A 19,599-nucleotide genomic window follows, 5' to 3' on the forward strand; every position below is an offset into this window, starting at 1 on the left:
CGGGTGGGGGGTTGTTGAGGGCGGTACCAAAAAGTTAAACATGATTTATGAATTTGAAACGTATCTATTAAAAAACCCAAGAAACTGAAGGTGCCAGCTGAGGGTGTGGGAAGCTGAAACTTTTAATAGGATTTAAAAATTGGATTTTAGGGTGACTGGGATTTCCTATTCCTATTTCCTATAAAAATAAATAAGCGATATAGGGAGATTCAGGGAAAAGCATCAGGATTTGTGGTTCATCGTCTCAGAGAGCACATGTACTAAAGGAAAGTATAGTTTTAAACAGTAATTTAGAAGAATTTCCAAACATTAAAGAAATAATTCTGGATGAAATTAAAGATGGGAAAATTTTCCAGCATGATAGTACCACAGCATGAATATTACAATAGTCCTTTTTGTAATGCTTGTTTTTGCTTGCCTCTGCATTTTCTGGAACATACAGCCAAACCAAGAGACCATGACTGAAGATACCCTTTTTGTAGAAGTCTACTTAACATATGTTGTGTTTGACTATTCTAAAGATGTCATTTGTATATTTGAACTTCCTGTATGAATTTCCTTTTTAGCAGTGTTCTTCCATCTTCCGGCTCTTCTAACAGTTTTAATGTTGTGGTTTCCAGCTGCCTCAGAGTCTGGGTGATATTTGTTCTGCAAACTCAGCACGATGTCTGTTTAAGAAGAAAAAATCTGCAGTGGCTGAAGGTTTTGGCCCAGCCCTTATCTCATCACAACTGTTTGATTCTTATCAGTTAATTTAAAGAAGGAAAAAAAAACTTTCTTGGTTTGTATCAGCTGTCTTGGTACTTGAAACAACCTGGCCTGTTTAAACCACCCTCGTTTCACTGTGTCCCATGTCATTTACATTGACCTTGTGAGATATTGATATTCCTTACAGTCATTTGTAGTGGACGCTGCAGAGGCTCCCTAAAGATTTCAGGGGTGTGAGCAGCTTCCTCAGCAGTTTTTCCTTTTTGCAGTATATGTGCAAGCATCTGTGCCTTTCTCTGGGACTGCCTATGTCAGTCTTCAGGGAAAAGATGAACACTGATGCTTTTTAGCATTTTTGTGGGAAATCCAAAATGTTATGGTAATTGTTGCCTTTTCAAGTGTTAGTTTTCTATTTTTTGACCATTTAGAAGTTTGACATTTTGTATTTAACTTGTTAAATAAACAAACATGTAAAACCTGACAGCCATCTCACTGTTGTGCTATCTATCATTGTTAAACCACTTTTTTACTCCTTGAAACCATTCCGATGTTTTCAGATGCATGAAGCTGCAGCTTCTGATTTTTCCGAGCACCTTTTATGGTCACTGTCACCCCTGACTGCGACCGCTGGCATCAAACCTACAACCTCAATCTGTCTCCATGACTGCCTGTATCTGTCACTTCACCACTGCAGCGCATCGGGAAACTGCACTGAGCATGCTCGCTGCAGATGCAGCCTGTAGATGGAGCAAAGGGGAGGAGAGAGGAGAGGACGGTTGGGAAGGAGGCACAGAGGAGCTGCACACAGCTGTGAGATGCTGTTGCAGCTCTGAGAACAAGAGCTGCATGGGAAGAGTCATCACTGGGAATACAGATGGAAGCTGAAAGTGGAACACGAACGATTGGAATGTCGGAGAGTTGACACCAAAGAGGAGAATTCATTTGATAAGGTAAAGAAGTCGAAGCGTTTTATTGTGATGGAACAGAGCGATTGTTACAATAGAAACAATGTTTCACCTCTGTAGAAGTCATTGTGTATTTGCACTAGATTTTGTTATTATGTAACCTTTAAAAATCATTGATATTAAATGTTTCGTTAGTATAAGAGTACAAAAATAAAATTCTGCTTTTCTCCACCTTTGTAAAGATGCGTGCTATTAATGACCTCATTTGTCATCTATAGAGACTCTTGGGCAGCGTGGAGATGTATGCCTTTTACTCCCTTTTGGTCTACATCTTCTACACTGTCTTTAAGAAGGAGGAGGAGGAGGAAGCCTTGGAAGGGGCGTGTGGAGATTCCCCAGATGTACGTCTAGCCATATCATGTCCAGCCTCGGGGGTTCTCGATTGAAATAAATAAATGGGGGGGAACATGCAGGCCATAAGCTCACTAACAAAGGATGTATACAATGCTGCTGTATGCATGTCTATTTTACTGTGTTACTGACTCTTATATATGATGCTGTGCTCAGGAGCCAGGACCTGTTTCCATGGAAACAAGGAGCAGGAGGAGAGATGGCCACACCCCCAAAGTGGGAAAAAAAGCTTGTGCTCGCTTTAGTGATTCAAGTGGGTGCTCAAATAGTCTTTCAGGGCATTTTTAACCATAAAATGAAAGTATTTAGGAATAACACTTTTGTTTTTGTCTACAAGAGATCAATAAGTACATACATTCCTTGACTCTATTGCTTGTGTGATGCGATGTCATCCAGGCAGCAGCAGTGACACAGATGAAATGAGCGATGAAGATGTGGAAGACACCCCTGACATCCCAGCTTGCACTCCTCTGGCCGCTTTTCTATCTTTCAAGCAGGATGCTGAGAAGAGAAGAGCTTCCCAGGTTCAGCTCGAAACAACAGGAAAGGTAACAAGTGTCCAACTGATGTAGGACAGAATAACACGAGCTCGATTTCCCCAAACCGGGGCATTCTGCACATTACTAAGGTTTATGTGCGTGTGTTTGTGTGCGCTCTTCGCTGCATAGTTGGCAGAGTCTCCCCTGGTGGCAGTGATGTCCCACTTGCTGAGTTTTCTGGAGCAGTACTCCCATTTCCAGCAACTGCAGCAGCAGGCTGACCAGTACCGGGTCCAGCTGAAGAGGCACCGAGTCCAGCACCGCCGCCAGATGAAGGCTCTCCGAGCCTCCTACCGCCAGCGTCTCCGGGACAAGAACAGCATCATCAGCAGTCTGGAAGAGGCCATCAGCCAGCAACAGTGCCCCAGTCCACTGAGCGAGGGTGAGAGAGCTGGGATGAGGTTGGAGAAAAGGAGGAGATATGATAGAGGGGGGAGGGAAGGAGCGATGGGGGAAGGGAAAATAAGGGGAACGTGAGATTGCGGTGTATTGTCATGGAGTGTGTGAGACAAAAATGAGGAAAAGGTCAAGGGGCTGTTTCAATAAACCCATCCACTCAGCTGGTGGGAAAAGAGGTGGTGAAAATTACACATGTCTGAAGGTAGATTTATGAGATTCCAGAGTGGGTAGTTGGAGGAAGATGAATTAGCAGGACAATGAATGAAAACGAATGGACTAGGTTCTGTATTTTAAATGAGACAGGGCTCATGTTCTCTCTGTTACAGTGGAGAAAATTCTGCAATATTCCATTACTGCTTAAAAAATGTGAAGAGCATTGAGAACGAGAGATTTAAAGCATGATGACTAAGTGTTTTGGTTCATTGTCATGGGGTATTATGTAGTTCAACTACATTTAATGTGGGTGTGTGCCTTTTAAGTTGTCCACCTACCCAGCTTTAGAAAAGAGTTTGATTTTATCTAACTGGGAACACAAAGTACATGCGAGGCAGCACTTTTGTAGAAAAACAGGTTAATCAGATTTATTAGGATGCAAGACGTTTGGCAGTAATGATGTCACAGAAGCCAGACAGACACTGTACAGCTGCAACTGACCGCAGAGCTTTAGATGTTTGTATCTGATGTGCTTCAGATTTGACCAAATGGCTCTTTGACATCGCAGCAGTGTATTCTCTCCCTTGGTGTTGTGCATATGGTCAGGTTGTTAACAGCTCTGTAGATCTCAAGCTCACTTATATAGCCTCAGAGGAATACCTCAATATGCATGATAACCCAAACCAGATTATAAGCATCTCTATAAGTAGGCGTGTTTAAGGCCTTGAGTGCTGGCTCTGTAGTTTCTGCATAAAGATATGTGAGTATGCGGTGAGACTTTGTGGTACTTGTGTAGCGACTCAGTGACTCTTTGTCATGAATAAAACAGGGCTGTTAGTGCTGTTTTATTTCCTGCAAATGCACTTACAAGGTCGGGCACATGCTAGGCAGCACGTGTAAACGTGCTGGACTAAAAATAGCCCAAGGCCTACGTCCCAGGGTTACAAGTCTGTCTGGTTTGTTTGTTTAGTGTCATGCAGGACTGGTTCTGTGCCTCAGCAGGTAAACCAGTTTGTATCTTTGTCTGTGATTCAGTATTTAAACCGAATGGTTTGCCCTGCATGCAGATGACATTTATCAGAGTTTAACATACATTTTCATGCACCATTTCAAGCTGCTGTCTTAAAATTCACATCGTTACATTAGTACCTCTGCAGCTTCAAGTGCTTGCCAACACATTTACGCCTGCACCACTAATTCACAGCTGTGGCCTCGTCTCCTTTTTGTTTTTCAATATCTTGCACCACCACCTCTTTTTGATACAGCAATGAAATCTGACATAACGCGTTGATAAAATTAGCAAAGAGCCCAGCAAGGAAAATTAGACGTGACAGAACCCGATGAATCATTGAGGAGGAGGAAAGCGATTAAAAGCTGTCGGGCATGCAGCTCAGGTTCTTGTTGGACAATAGGCTCTTTTTTTAATAGGTTGTTGCATTTTTCACATGGTGGGTGAGGGAGCTTTCAGCACACTTTTCATTTTCATTAATATTACAGTCACTTGGAAGCTTTTAGGTGCACTGTAGAAGTGGTATTAAATTAAAATTACTGCATTTAAAAAAGAAAACGAGTGAGTGGAAGTTCAGATGTTATTGATTCTGACTATTTGTGACTGGCATAATATTAATATGTTTACAAAGACCTTGTTTGCGCTTAGGCTGATGATTATAATGGATGTTATTTGGTCCACCAGGTGAGTCTAGTAGTGATGAAGGGGCACAAGCTGGGGTTCACAGGCTGGTGCAGTCCCTGCACGGCCTGCAGGGTGAGAGGAGTAGGCTGAGAGGAGAACTCCGTCTGCTGCACTCCCAGCTGGAGCAGAAGGAAAGGGACAGACACTCTCGAATACAAACCTTTCAACAGCAGGTAGACCACTCCTTACTAGTTAGCTCCTAGGCTAGACCAATTTAAGCAAGAAAAAATGCCACCTGAAATCCAAAGTTGCTCTTTAACTTTCAGTGAGTTTTTAGATTTTGTTTTATTATGAATGCATGTATATACTGAAAAAGGCTAATCCAGTTAAAGCACAAACATATCCTCTTGGGTGTTACGCTGTCGTTCTGTTATCTATTCTATGCTGCCTTTCTGGAAGGGTCTCTCAAAATATATCACAAAATATAAAAAGTAAAAAATATGTGCACATAAATCATCAGCTTGACATTATGTTACATGTAATAAAAGTAAATTTTAGTTTTAAATGTCTGTAAAAAAAACATGGTTTTGTAATTTTGCACAGATTGATGAGCTGAAGAGCTGCATCGAGGAGCGTGAGGAGGAGCTGTCAAGACTGAGAACAGCCACTGTAAGAGCTGCACGGTCAAACTATTGACTTAATCGTTTCTCAAGTCTTTGTGAGTGTCCACTTCATCAGCTGAGCTGCCACACGACCAAGTTAAAAATAGCCAAGCAGTGGTCTGCTTGCCTTGTACAAAACCTTAACTAGAAATTACTTTAAAAAAAAACCATTGACCTAAATGTATACATATACTAAATAGACATTTTTCTGATAAATGATGGGATTTTTTCTGTTAATATGTTGGTCCTCAGCCTTATGTTTCATGTCCTCAGGGGGCCACAGACTCGGAGAAGCGGGTCCTGTGTCTGTCAGCAGAGAATGAGAGTCTGAAACAGAGCCTGAGCGTAACTCAAGGCCTCCTGCAGCAGCTCTCAACCATCCCCTCCCAGTCGAGCACCATGCTCATCAAGGTGAGAGGGACCAGCTCACAGACATTCAGTTTAGGCCTTCTTACACTTGTAATCTACTTTGCTTTAGGAAAATGAGAACCTCCGTGGCAGAGTGCAGCAGCTGGAGCTCTCCCTACAGCAGCGTGCTGAGCAGCTGTCGCAAATGGAGCGACGGAGTGAACAAAGCGAGTGGAGAAGAGGCGAGGAGCTGAGGAAGAGAGAGGACAGAGTGAGAGACCTACAGCTGGAGTTGGATAGAGAGCGAGGCAAGGAGCCCATTATTAAGGTAAATCTTATTTTGGAGAATTTTTTAAATGGATTTGAACAATGGCCATAAACTTTTCAAGATGATGAAGAAAATGACAGAAATGCTTTGTGACTGATTTCGTAACTTATATTGTTGAGTAGAAACACACATATAAAGAATTAATAATGTAGATAATTTGATTTGGGTATACTGACAATATCTTTTCATATTATTTTAGAGAAAATGCCCCTAACTAGATGTATCTTCTCTGCCAGTATGTCACGCAGACCGTGGAGGTGGAATGTCCAGCCACAGTAAAGCAGCTAACCAAAGCCAGACAGAGGAATGAGTTGTTGTCCGAAAGGCTGTCCGGTCAGAATGAGCGGTGCAAACAGCTGGAGGAACAGATCAGGAAGTCAGACGAATACAGCTGTAATCTGCAACACAAGGTGACGAACATTGGCAGTACCATTTGCACAAGTAGGGACAATGTGCTCCACCAATGTTTGAGCTTTTGTCACAGGCAGCAGCAAATAAAGAAATGAATTACCTTTGTTAGCTGTTGGGTGGAAGAAGTTCCAAAAAAAGAGGTATAAATCAAAAAACACCCCGTTTAGTTAACACATCATCACAGGATGGATAATCAAAGTCAGAAGGAGGATGTTTCTGTGTTGCTGCTGGAAATTCACAGTTTCATTGACAGAAGAAGTGATTGCAGAGCAGAATCTGCACATACTGCAGCAGTCGAGCTCACAGACTGACAAGCTGCTCTGCTGAACCTCTTACAGATTGCGGCGTATGAACAAGAAATCAGTAAACTGAAAGAGGAGCTGCTGAAAGAGATCGGCCACTTGGAGGAGAGGAAGGAGGAGGCTGTGAAGGCTGCTGCAAACTGCTCAGCAGAACACTTTCAGAACCTGCAGGACCAATTCTTCAGTGAGTAACTGAACCTCCAGGAAAAGAACTCTTGGTTTCTCCAAGAGGAATTGAAATAAAAAAGCAACTGGATTTGAAAAAACTGGATTTTTTTTTGCCTTTTGTCAGGCTTGCAGAAGCGTCTGACATCACTTCCTCCAACTTTACGCTCTATGAAGACAGACTACGCCAGCCTGAGGAGCCAGGTTCGAAATTTCTCAGAGTTTTATGGAGCAGCTATCAGCGAAGCAAAAAAACAGGTATGTGGTGCCTTGAGAACTATGTTTAATAAATTTGCCTATCTGACCAAATCAAAAGGTTTCATGATGGAGGGTTTTTGGGTTTTGTTTTTTTTTTTTGTCTTTTGATGTTGCAGATTTCAGCTGCTATTAGTGAGATGTCTGAAGCCAACAAAGATCTCCTGGAGAAATACAGGAAAGAAGTCGCACTGCGCAGGAAGTATCACGAGCAGCTGGTGGAGCTTAAAGGTATAACACTGAAAGGTTCAAACTGGCCGCACCAAGTAAAATCAGCATCACTGAGCGAGCTCCCTGTTTGCAGGCAACATTCGCGTGCTGTGTCGCGTGAAGCCAGTGCTAAAGGAGGACCAGCACGGAGAGGACCACTCGGTGGTCGTGACGACGGACCCCAACAACGAGTCCTCGCTCTCGGTGCTGAGCAAAGGAAAGGCTCGCATCTTTGAAATGGACAAAATCTTCCACCCACAGTCCACACAGGAAGAGGTAATAAAGATGACACGTGTAAAGGAAGTATTATTGTACAGCAGGAAGACCGCTAACCTTTATTTTGGTTTCCTCAGGTCTTCCAGGAGATTGAACCTCTTGTGACGTCCTGCATCGATGGATACCACGTCTGCATATTTGCTTACGGACAGACGGGCTCTGGAAAAACCTACACTATGGAGGTAAAACACTGATTACTGTACGTGCTACTCATAATAGACATTTAAAGGTTTAATATACAAGCTAAGTACCCTTTTTATTTCCAGGGTACTGTGGAAAACCCAGGTATCAACCAGCGAGCACTGAAACATCTCTTCAGTGAGATTGAGGAGAGGAAGGACATGTGGTCTTACAGTGTCACAGTCAGCTCTGTGGAGATCTACAATGAGGTGCTAAGGTACAGCTTTCCTCTTTTTTTTCTTTCGATAGAGCCTTACCTAAATAATAACTACCACTTGTAGATGTGGCTACTTGTATTTTGTATTTTAGAGACCTGCTGAGTAAAGATGGAGAGAAACTGGACATAAAGATCAACCCGGATGGAACAGGACAGCTGCACGTGCCGGGCCTCAGGGTCATCGAAGTAAAGAGCTTTCAGCACATCAAAAAGGTAAAAAAATGTTTGCTTCTCTTCTTTTTATTTGTTTTCAAACACCCACACAGATGCAATTTTTTGAATTATGATTCAGCATTAGAAAAATGATTACACTTATGCTAATTGATTGATTGCTAATCCAGATTCTAGCAACAGCCCGAAGGAACAGGATTACCTTTGGCACTCAGATGAACCAGCACAGCTCCCGCTCCCATGCCCTGCTTTGTATCACTGTTCAGGGCACTGACCTCGCCACTGGTTCCAAAACCACAGGTCAGCTATTAATGCATTTCTGGTTCAAGATGGAACGTTTACACAAGGGTGTCAAACATAAGGTGCGGGGGTCAGAATCAGCACATCAAAAACGCCAATCCAGCCCGCTGGACGGCTTTGGAAAATATAAAGGAGGGAATACATTTTTGGACTTTTGCCTGTATTGTTTTTCAAGTTTGTTCAAGTCCACCCCCACAGCCATTTATGCTATTTTATGTTTTATGATTGGGGGACAGTTGCAGCAGTGAGCTACTAGAAGTCTTTCTGTAATTTTACACATTTGTCATGTAGAAAAATCTTTATCTTGTAGATGTGTTAGTGAAATTTCACTTCCTTTATCTTACATTTAGATATCTCAGGAATTAAATGTGTAATTAAACATCTTTACTCTGACAGAAAATGCAGTTTTGACTCGTCCAAGCCACTTAATATCACTTATTATCATGGTTTACAGTCTAATACCTACTTTAAATTTAGGTGAGGGCAGGCTGTGAATTCACACGGGTATCAGTGTGTAAAGGTTGGGATGAGAAGCAGGGGTTAAGTGTATAAGACAAACATCTGGTATGAGTCTTTGTTGGAATGACTGACTTTATTGCTGACATTACTTTTTCGCTCCCCAGGCAAGTTGAACCTGGTGGACCTGGCTGGCTCGGAGAGGGTGTGGAAGTCCGGTGCAGAGGGAGAGAGGCTGAAAGAGGCCCAGAATATTAACCGCTCTTTGCTGGCACTGGGAGACGTAATTCAGGCACTTAGGGCTCGGCAGACACACATCCCCTTCAGGAACTCCCGTCTTACTTATTTATTGCAAGACTCCCTGGGAAAGGGCAGCAAGACTGTCATGGTTGTGCAGGTAAGATTACTGCTCCAGTCCTACTTAATACCTGATTTATAAGCCTGTGATCATTTACAGTAAATATAAATTCTTATAAGGAGCATCATTTTTGTTCAAATTGTTTTACTAAAGGTTTCTGCTCTGGAGAGTAATGTGGGAGAGACCTTGTGCTCGCTGAAGTTTGCTCAGAGGGTGTGCAAGGTGGAACTGGGTCCTGCTGCCAGGAAGATTGAATCGGGTGGAGGACAGTGTGACTGACAGCCTTGAACCACTAGCAATGAATGAATCAGTCAGTACCAGCAAATGAAAACTCCACACTATCAACAAGATTACGAGCAATCGTGCTCAAGGGCTAAATCTGCAGGCGTCTACTTGGCACCAAATGCCAGCCTGCAATCAAGGTTAAGTATTGAGGATTTTATTCTCCGCTTTGCCATTTTCTGCTTCTGTTCCCTTTATTATTGTTAAAATCTGCATGCAGGCGTATTTATTCTTCCACTCCGAGTGCCAAAACATCATCTAACTCGTCCCACTGTCAGAACTTTGATGCTTCCTCTGATCACTCTAGCTCAGTTTCTTAAATGCAAAAATCCAGGATCTGTCGTTTCCTGTGATCATCAGTGTTTAGAGCTACAAACCTGCTCATACAGGTTTGATAAGCTTCCAGAGCCACAATATCAGCACTTCACTTTTTGCAGTATTAGTCATTCTGCTATAAATGTCTGTAGTTTGTAGGCTTCGTCGCCAGTGTGGTATATTTTTGAAGGTTGTAGTGTGTAGGAGAGTCTATTATGGGCTATTATTCATATCAATGACATTTATGTCACATGTTTGTGTAGTTTTTTTGTGTGAGTTTCAGATGAGCAGTGACTGAATTTCTTTTTAGATCTTTGATAAGAGTTTTGTGTAAAGAGGGAAGCTGTTGGAGGGAGCAGGTGGCCTTGTATTAGACTGGTAAAATAATCAGCTGTGCAATATCCTTCTTCTCGAGGACAGTTTGGGCCTATTGAAATCAAAGATGCACTTTATTGTGAAAGGATAGGAGCATTTCAGTTCAGGTCCGTGCAGTAGTGAATGTCATACCAAAAATACAGCTTATTGTTCATAACTGTTTGTCATGTTATCACCCACTGATTCAAAACTAACTTTTGAGTCAAATGTAGCAAGACATTAGTGTTGCAGTAACTACCATGAGTGCTTAGGTGTCACTAAATGATGCTTTTCAGAACATTTTCTGAATAAATGTGTGTTTAAGTGTTCTTTCTCTTATTTGATGCTCAGTAGCATTTGACATGCCATCTCCATTTGGATTTTCTGTTGTAGCTCTTACATCTCTGGTCAAATGTTGATGGAACACCATTTACGGAGGACCGAGCAATAGGTGCAATGTGAGGCACAGAGCCTCTGTAGTGTAGTTTCTTTTTGCCCATCAATCCATTTCCTTACACTTATCCGATTCAGGCTCACCAGGGGTGGAGAAAAAAAAAGTAAAAATATCAAATACAATTGAAATGAACTGATATAAATAAGATGCAAGAGACATATCAATGTCATTTAGATGCTATTATCCAGTTTAAACTTTTATGTTCTATGGAAACATCAGTTTACGAGATTATGATTTGCAAATCACTGCATTTTGTTTTTGTTTATATTTACATTTGTCTGTTTTCCTCAGTTTTTTTAAGGCAGCAAAAATTACAAATGAAATGGACAGCAATTTAAAAAACAATATTTTAATTTTACAAAATATTGGCCGTTACATTAATAATGCATCTCCAAAAAAAAGCCCACATATACAGAATGTACTACAAGGACAGAAGCTATGACTCGCCTGAAGACCTGACAGGAAACACTGCTTTACTCCCTGCACAATTAAATCATCCACCTCTGTATGCACAACCCAGATGTGACTGCTGCAGTAAATCTTGGGCATCTCTGTTTAGTCTCCTTGTTTTCTGTCACATCTTGGATTCAGTCTGAATCTCCCGCCTCTGCTCCGATGGCTCCAACGGCTCCGGCCAACTCCTCTTCATGGCCTCGCAGACGATCACCTGGAAAGACATACACACAAACACTCAATCTGACTCATTCATTGACCGCATCCTCTGATCATAAGCTTAAGACAATGTTTTCCATCTTCCAAGTAAGATCTTATTCAGCCTTGTAGATCACAGGAGGATAATGATTTTTTTAAAACTAACTTTTAAAGATGTATCTGATATTTTTGATGAAATAACATACAATACAAACCTGTCCCTAATACACATTAAAACAAAACCAGGCTTCCTGTACTTTAAATGCTTTTAAATAAAGGTCTTCAGTAATCAGTTACGCACAATAAAAATATGGGAAATCTCCTACTCGACTTAAACCTGTGATGTATCTCTCATTTTGCCTATTTTTAGAATCACTCATCAGTTATGATCACCTCTGATGTTATCAGACAGCTTCAAGCCTCCAGAGTCTGTCAACCACAGAGCAATTAGCCTAATAAATTATGCCCAGCTCAGGCACCGTCATCTCTGTGGCCTCACGAAAATGTAGTGATAAAAGGCAGAAACATAACAGGAAATACTGACGGATGAGCTCAGCGATGGCTCTCTGTGTTCTCCTCTCCAACTTCTCCAGCTTCTTTGCCACATCGCGCTTTAGATCCCTAAATCCAGAATTACAATTTTTAAAAAAATCATTAACGAAATATCTTAAAATACACCAAGAGTTCATCATGCACCATACAGCTTGGAAAGCTATTTTGAAAACAGGTCTTACCAGTCTGGTTTTCTTGGGGCAAGGTTGGCTAAATCCTGAAGAAAGAAAAAGAAAAAACTCAACATGGCAGATAAAAATGCTTCAGTGAAGAAAACTCACGTTTACATAGGGGTACCCACCACTTCCTCAATGATGGGCTCTGGATTAGCTGCCTCTAACTGATCTTTGACTTTATCTTCCACTGCAAACAATAAATACTTATCATTATATAGCCAACAGGAGTCAAAACTACAATCAGTAAGGCAGCATTGACACCAAAAAGGGTTTTTTAAATGTTTTTTAAAGGTCGCCTTTGATTGAAGATTTCTTACCTGATGCTGGTTTGGCTTTAGGCACCTGTCTTTCCTTTAGCTCTTCATCCTCTGGAGCGTAATTCCTCAATTTCAGTTCTCTGTGGAAAAAAAATACCACTTAATGTGATACTACTATTAGAAGTCTGAATGCTCTTAAAATGCTTTTTTCATACCATTAACCCACACCATTAACCCACACTCAGTGCGCATGCGCCAACCAGCGTGCAGCCTGTTACAGTCGCTCCTGCTTTTCTCTTAGTTTAGCTCTTTTTTCTTACGTATTCTTTTTTTTTCTGACTTGTATTTTCCTCCGTTGTCTATCTCTTACTCAATCATGTGGATTGAGAGAGTTTTTGTTCTTCTGGTGGCCGTGGAACTGTTACTTTTATCATCCACTTAACACACTGTTTGCTGCTACAACTACACATGTTTCTTTTCCAAATATTTATTTATAAGTGACTTATGTATGTATGTATGTATATATATGTATATATTGTACTATTCTTAGTTAGCGTATTGTCTGTCTTGTCTTAATGTTGGTTTAAAATGGAGCACTGTAACAAAAAATAATTTCCCCCAGGGATCAATAAAGTATTCTGATTCTGATTCTGATTCTGATTCTAGACCTCCAGGAGGTGGCAGTGTAGGCAAATATACTCCACCGGAGACTAAAGAGCATAAAAGACCACCTGCAATCCCTACACAGCTGCACATCTAATGTCTAAAGAAGGTTGGGTATAATGTCCCTCTTTATTCCCGTGAACACTTCTGATTAACATGTTCCACCTGCCGCCGGGCAGGAGAGCAGCAAACAGCTGAGGAATTCTTCCCTTGATGTTGAATTATACCGTCTTTCATCACAACTCCACATGGAGGAATTGTTGGCAAGCTTAGCTGACATCTCTGCAGATTAAACCGAGGGTCCAGAGGCAGAGGTAAACTACCGTCTGCCCAAGCACCAACCAAGAGTTATCAGCTGCTCTGAGCTTAACGTGGATTTGTGATGAAGCTTGAGAGCGTACACTCTTGATGCATTCATCAGACTCCTGGTGCTGCCAAAAGACAGACCAATGCCTTGTATGGGTGTGGGCAAAAATGCTAGTCATGTTCTGTGGTTGGACGCCTGAGGTCCACTTTTAATTCACACATCTCTCTTTCTCTACCTCCAGCATATCAGACCTTGAAGGGGCTGTTTTAAGGAGGCACTGTGCTGGTTTGTCCAGCTGATTATTAAAAGGGACTTTTTTTTTTTAGCATTAAAACTGCAAACACAACAAATAGAAATAAGACATTCTGTTGCACTTATCTGAAAGGAGCACAGCCTGCTGTTTAAATCGTTGCATCTTTGCAAAAGGCACCCAATGAGAAGAAAGTCAGCTCAAAGAGTGCACAAAAGTCTAGTATATGGTAAAAAAAACGACTATTTGAAATAGTTAATCATGCAAAGCTATTGTAGGAGCATCTGCAATGAAAAATATGGACCTGGTAATGAGCTTAACATGTCATCTTTATTTAAAACATCGTTACTGCAGTAAAATTTATGTGATATGCAGAGGTATACTGATAAACTGCTTTAAAAGCAAGCAGAGCAGGTTTTCCTAGCAGCCACAATACACTTCAAAGGTTAGTAGAAGCAGTCATTTATCAGCCTTCATCACGTAAAACTGAAATAAATAGAAATGCTTTCAAAATGATAGCACAACATGTCTTCCTCAGGCATCCTGAAGCTTGGGTTGGAGCTCTTCTGTTACCCCTTATCTTCTGACAGCTTTCTACAATTAACAAGCTATTAAACAGGCACAAACGTAGCCCAAAACATGTTGCTACATGTAAGAAACATGAACACATTTAGCACAATCCTCAACTAAATTATGCATTATACTGTGTTTAAATAATTAACGTATATACGGGGCCAGAGGAAAGGGTGGATAAGTGTCACAACGTCAAGCACAAAGTCATTCTAATCTCTGTCTAAGAATGGAGCTAAAGTGGCACGCAAAGTTCCAAAAATACAAAAAATAATTCCTGTAGGGAGCAACATCAAGGTAAGTGGGAAGAAAGGAAACATCAGCGTCATCATCTGAGGACCACGTCGTGGAGGTGCTGGAGCCTATCCTAGCCATCACTGGGTGAGAGGTGGGATACACCTCGACAGGTCACCTGTCTATCACAGGGATTTTGTGCTATTTTTTTAAGAGGGTTTGTCACAGACAAACTGTGCTACGACTCGAGGGAATTATAACCCACTAATCTATCAGGAATCCTCCCCCCGCCTCCAACCCCACACCCCCTTTAGCAGAACAAAAAAAACAGGACAAAGAGTTCATGTAAATTTTCGCCCTTCAAAAGCTTTTTGTTCCTGACTGTCTCTTAGTTTTACACTTCCAAACCTTTTGACGGTGTTTACACATTTCCACTTCAAGCACACCGTAGCATCAAAGAGAACCTGTGATAAATTCAGAGCTCTGGTCGAAGTCTGGCTTTCTCAAAATGTTTAGAGTGAACTGTTTTTAAGGAGGAGGTGCAGCAGTGTGTTCAAATGTTTGCACTGATAAAGCTATCTGCTTCATCAAACCCCAGTAAAAATAATTCCAGGCTACCAGAAATCCTTTAATTTAAACGTGAAATTAAAACAAAAAACTAACATGTAACAACAATATTTCCAAGTTCAGATTTCTTAAAACATGTTTGCCATTTCCAAGAACTCTAAATCTACTTACCTATCTTTAAAAAAAGAAAAGACAGGGAAACACCCTGACACCTAACAAGATCTAACAGGAAAAGCTGCCTGGTTTGGTTGGTGCCTTTTGTGGAACAGGCTTGGAGGAATGCATGATATCACACAGGAAGCTAAAAGGTTCTTTGCAATCTTAATGAATTCATTTTGACATTTGAAACTGGTGAAGCTCTCACAAATTAAAATTGGAATAACCTTGGGACAAACATTTTGATTGTTCTGTTCCCTCATACATTCGTTTAGTCATTTGATGCCCCATGAAATTTTAATACCAATCCCAAGATACATTACACTGGCACCCTGCTAAAGATGAGTCTCAAATTAAAACATAAAAAAAAGAAAAAGAGAAAAAGCCTATAGACTGCATTGAGCAATAATTAGCCTTCGTTGCAGACAAATGTCTAAGTTAGGCTCTTAACCCTACAGCGAGTTTCTCATTCGCATGAAAGAGATCTGCCCTGTTGGACTGGAGGAAAAACAGAGGCACTCCCTTGGTGCCGTCAGTGCAGTCATTAAATATAAACAATGGAAAAAAGGTCCTGTAGGACAGGAAAGATGGCTGCTCCTTCCTACAAATGAACGCACATAAGTTGAGTAAGCTGAAGGTTATTTGAGCAGCTACTAGCACAAGGCTGGGATCCAGCCAAGTGTAAATACTGCATTTCACAACTTACACCGAGACATGCATTGGTGTCTAGATAAAGGGCAGATAAATGCTCTGATGATGTACTTGTGAGTCAGTTTCAGTTCTGTTTGCACAGCTTAAAAAGCCTCAGCTAAAGGGGCGAGTAACAGCAATGAGTGGAGACACAGTAACAAGCTTTTATGACGAATATTTAAAAGATAACAGGCGTTTGTTTTCTGTGGGAGGTGCAGCAAACCAACCTGTGTTTCTCTTGAGTGGCCTCTTCTAATGTGGCTTTTTTGCTCTCTGGCTCCCCATCGTCCTGCTCTCGCCCCTGTAAGGACATCAAAGTTATTAACATTACCGGCATTAATTGTTCATTATTCTTAGAGTACAAACTAGAAAAAAAAAAACACTAAAAAAATATTGTAATCTGCCCTGAAGAATCATTTTGTAACATATGATAAGAAAATGAAAATCATTTTTTCTTTTATATTATTTACATAAACGAAATGTGTTGGCAGTGGCTGGTGAAAGTGAAGGTATGTATGTGGTCATTTTAGCTCCAGCACCATAGAAAAACATGGTGCTGTTTGCATAGAAAAACAAACTAATATCTGCTTGTTGTCACTCGTCATTTGAGAGTCAAATAATGAATTTACATTTTAAGCTGCATTATTTCTTGACACTGAGCTATTCAGGAGAAGTAGTTCATAAACCCTGAGAACTCCATCCATTCTCTTATGCTTATCCTTATCAGGGTTGCGTGGGAGGGGGGTTGGTTGCTGGAGCCTATCCCAACTACAATATGGCAAGAGGCAGGGTGCACCCTGGACAGGTCGCCAGTCTGTCGCAGGGCTAACACAGAGAGAAAGACAAAAATTCGCACTTACATTTACACCTATGTGTAATTTAAAATCAGCCCCACTAATCCAACTCTGATTACTCATCCTGATCATTTAAAGCTTTGTTTCTAGTCATGATGCATCTGAGATGGTGTCACACACTAAACCTTTCATTTGTAAACAACAGTGTAAGTGAAGAATGAAAAAGGCTTGCAGAAATTCCAAAAGCACAATATTGAGCCCATGTCACATCTTGTAACAAAGGATATCAAACCACTCCCAGCTTACATTTTCCTGAAGAGACTTCCTGACCACCTGCTAGAACAATTCAGGGTACTGGCTCATTCTTGAAGCGCAGCACAAACGGAAAACAACGACACACTGCAGGAATGTCAATGATCATTTATCGGCTGTTGCTAGCAAAACTAGATAACGTTTGCTTAGTGAAAGTTGTGATCCAGCTTCCAAAACAGTAGCTTTCGCATTGAATGGGCCTTCCTGTTGCTAAATGAATTGATAACTAGAATTGAAACTCTGCCATAGTGGCGGACAATGATTGTGTAACCTTTAAATTGTTCAACACAGACTGCAGCCCTGTGGAGGAGTGACAGAAAATCTGGTGCAACATCCCCGTCTGAGTCCTGTAGTCCAAGAGCCGAGGTGTGCTGAAGCAAATGCAGCATCAGTTCTGATTGTACATGATGAAGAACTCATTCTCAAACACATCTAACACACTGCTTAAATTTACTACACAACTGACTGCTTTGATTTATTCTCGGCATATTTAATAAAACTGAGGTACCTGCATACTTTACTCAAAATCCTCCAAATAACAGGGAGTCCGAATTTACCCTACCGTATTTTTTTTACCAAGGTTTCTCCAACTTTCACCATAAATGATGCATTTTTTAACTAGCAAGTTTATTTTTGTTCCATTTACACTGCATCAGTATTAGTAAATGAGAAACAAACAATATCTGAAAACTATTTATTTATACATCTACAGTATAGTGACTTGATAAATGTAGACTATAGTGGCAATCATCACTGTTTTCTTCTTCCTCAGGGTGCTCAACACAAACATACACTAACACTCACCTGATTCACTGATACACTCTACATGTATATACCATTAATTCTGCACTAAAGCTGCTACAGTATTTTTAGTAAATATATTTTCTTTATTTTATTTTTACCCAAATGCTACTTATCTGCAACTTTACATTTCTATGCACCATTCTGAGGGAGCTCTGAGCCTAAGAATTTCATTGCCTTTATATGACAAATAAAACCTGAACTTTGGCTCGATACTGTGGTATCTGACCTCCCAGCCCATTGTTCCTTCAGTGGTGCTAGTTTCAGTCATTATGCAAATGTACTGTTTATAAGATTGGGAAAACCTGCAGTCAGCTGAGGCTGAAGAAGTCACTTGGATGAGTGATGAAACGTTTCTCCCACTGAAAACGCTACGTCCAGATGAACAGAATTAACTTTTGGTGATACTGTGATATTCATTTCAATTTCTTTATTTACATGAGTGTTTGAGGTTGAAGTTTGTGATGAAGAATATTTATCCATTTATGCTTAATTTCTTTTATTTTATGTATTGTTAAGAAAGATTAGAATGAACGAGCTGTGTGGGCAACGTTTTTCAGAAGTGAATACCCACCCACCCAAGTTTTGAGCCACCCTCATTTCTTGATATGTTAATAGGAAAATAAGAAAGCACAGTTTGCACAATTCTAACAGTCTTGAAAGTCAATATTTGGTATGACCCCTTTTATTCAACACAGCCTGAGCTCTCTTCGGAAAGCATTCTTGTCATTTCTTTAAGTAGTCTTCAGAAATAGTTCTCCAGGCTTTTTGAAGGACATTTAAAGCTCTGTCTTCTTTTCTGGTTTCTGTCGAGACGATCCCACACTCCTCATGTTGAGATCTGGTCTGACTGACAGTGCTTCATTGTGTGTTTTTCCATCCAGTGATATTTTTAATGCACTGGCAGCTTTTTGAGATCTCTGTCGTGCTGAAAAGCAAACCTGTTCCCAATGAGACACTTTCCATATGATTTTGCATTGGGGAACAAAATGCTACTTTTCCTTTTTCATAACTCCATCAACTTTGACAAGATCCCTAACACCACTGGCTGACCTGCAGCGCCAAACCATAACACAGCTTCTACCGTGGAAGCAAAAAGGAGAAATGATGGCCCAAGACTCTTGCACAGTATTGTAAACTGGGTCGTAAATGATCTATAGTCTAACTGACTGTAGTTAATGTACAGCATCTGATGTAGTATCACTGTAACTGACTTTGAGAAGCGGTTTTAATTCAACTGTCGACGCTAGCAGCGACCTAACATGAAACCGAACTAAAACACAACGAGAATGTCACGGTGCAAGAACAATCACATGAGATTAGAATAAATGCAAAACATACCAGTAAAATAACAATTAATTACTAAAACTGTTTATATTTAAACGAATTTATCGAAACTTTGACAGCTCACTAACAAAGCTACGGGCTAAAAATAAGGCTGATTTTACACACGAGTATGCTAGTATTAGCTAAAAGCTAAGTCTGCTAACGGTACCTCAGTGTCAAAATGACGGGGTTTCTGTGGCCTGTGCTACACTTTGCAACATACCGCCAACGCCATAAAAGAAACTTACATGAAGCTGTTTCTCTCTTAGAGCCTTTAGCCTCTCCTTCCTCTTTAGAGCCTGCTCCTGAAGCGACCCAACACTTTGCTCCATGTTTTTAGCCACACGCCGCTCGATTCTCTCTGAAATCTACTCATTGTCCTGATCGGACAAAAGAAGTCCATAGAGCACATCGATTGCGATGCCTTTTGCCTCATCATGTGATTTTGTTATTTGTTGTGTTCATATTTTTAAAATCACAATCATCCGTAAGTTTCACTTG

The 19,599-nt window shown here is 40.8% G+C and overlaps 2 protein-coding genes across 3 annotated transcripts; one reads left to right on the forward strand and one right to left on the reverse strand.

Annotated features, from left to right (window-relative positions):
* Positions 1-1,313: 1,313 nt before the first annotated feature.
* On the forward strand, positions 1,314-11,434 carry LOC113031901 (kinesin-like protein KIFC3). Of its 2 annotated transcripts, XR_013912114.1 has the most exons (21): positions 1,314-1,658; positions 1,892-2,014; positions 2,181-2,277; positions 2,421-2,572; positions 2,693-2,945; positions 4,809-4,981; positions 5,352-5,417; positions 5,684-5,821; positions 5,889-6,086; positions 6,323-6,496; positions 6,836-6,983; positions 7,092-7,222; positions 7,339-7,450; positions 7,524-7,705; positions 7,783-7,887; positions 7,972-8,102; positions 8,195-8,315; positions 8,444-8,573; positions 9,197-9,426; positions 9,541-9,809; positions 10,732-11,434. XR_013912114.1 is itself a non-coding variant. In XM_026184421.2 (20 exons), the coding sequence occupies exons 2-20, from the start codon at positions 1,913-1,915 to the stop codon at positions 9,664-9,666; spliced, it is 2,769 nt and encodes a 922-aa protein (XP_026040206.2). In that variant the 5' UTR covers positions 1,314-1,658; positions 1,892-1,912; the 3' UTR covers positions 9,667-10,667. The 2 variants fall into 2 exon arrangements, 1 of the variants encoding a protein (XP_026040206.2); XM_026184421.2 differs by lacking the exon at positions 10,732-11,434 and having other exon boundaries at positions 9,541-10,667.
* On the reverse strand, positions 11,126-19,515 carry ccdc12 (coiled-coil domain containing 12). The gene is made up of 7 exons (XM_026184422.2): positions 19,347-19,515; positions 16,093-16,166; positions 12,489-12,568; positions 12,297-12,358; positions 12,178-12,212; positions 11,988-12,064; positions 11,126-11,459 (listed from the first exon to the last, which is right to left on the reverse strand). Exons 1-7 carry the CDS (start codon positions 19,428-19,430, stop codon positions 11,380-11,382), a joined length of 492 nt encoding a protein of 163 aa, XP_026040207.2. The 5' UTR covers positions 19,431-19,515; the 3' UTR covers positions 11,126-11,379.
* Positions 19,516-19,599: the final 84 nt, after the last annotated feature.

This window comes from Astatotilapia calliptera, chromosome 11 (assembly GCF_964374335.1).
Source record: "Astatotilapia calliptera chromosome 11, fAstCal68.1, whole genome shotgun sequence".
Lineage (NCBI taxonomy): Eukaryota > Metazoa > Chordata > Actinopteri > Cichliformes > Cichlidae > Astatotilapia > Astatotilapia calliptera.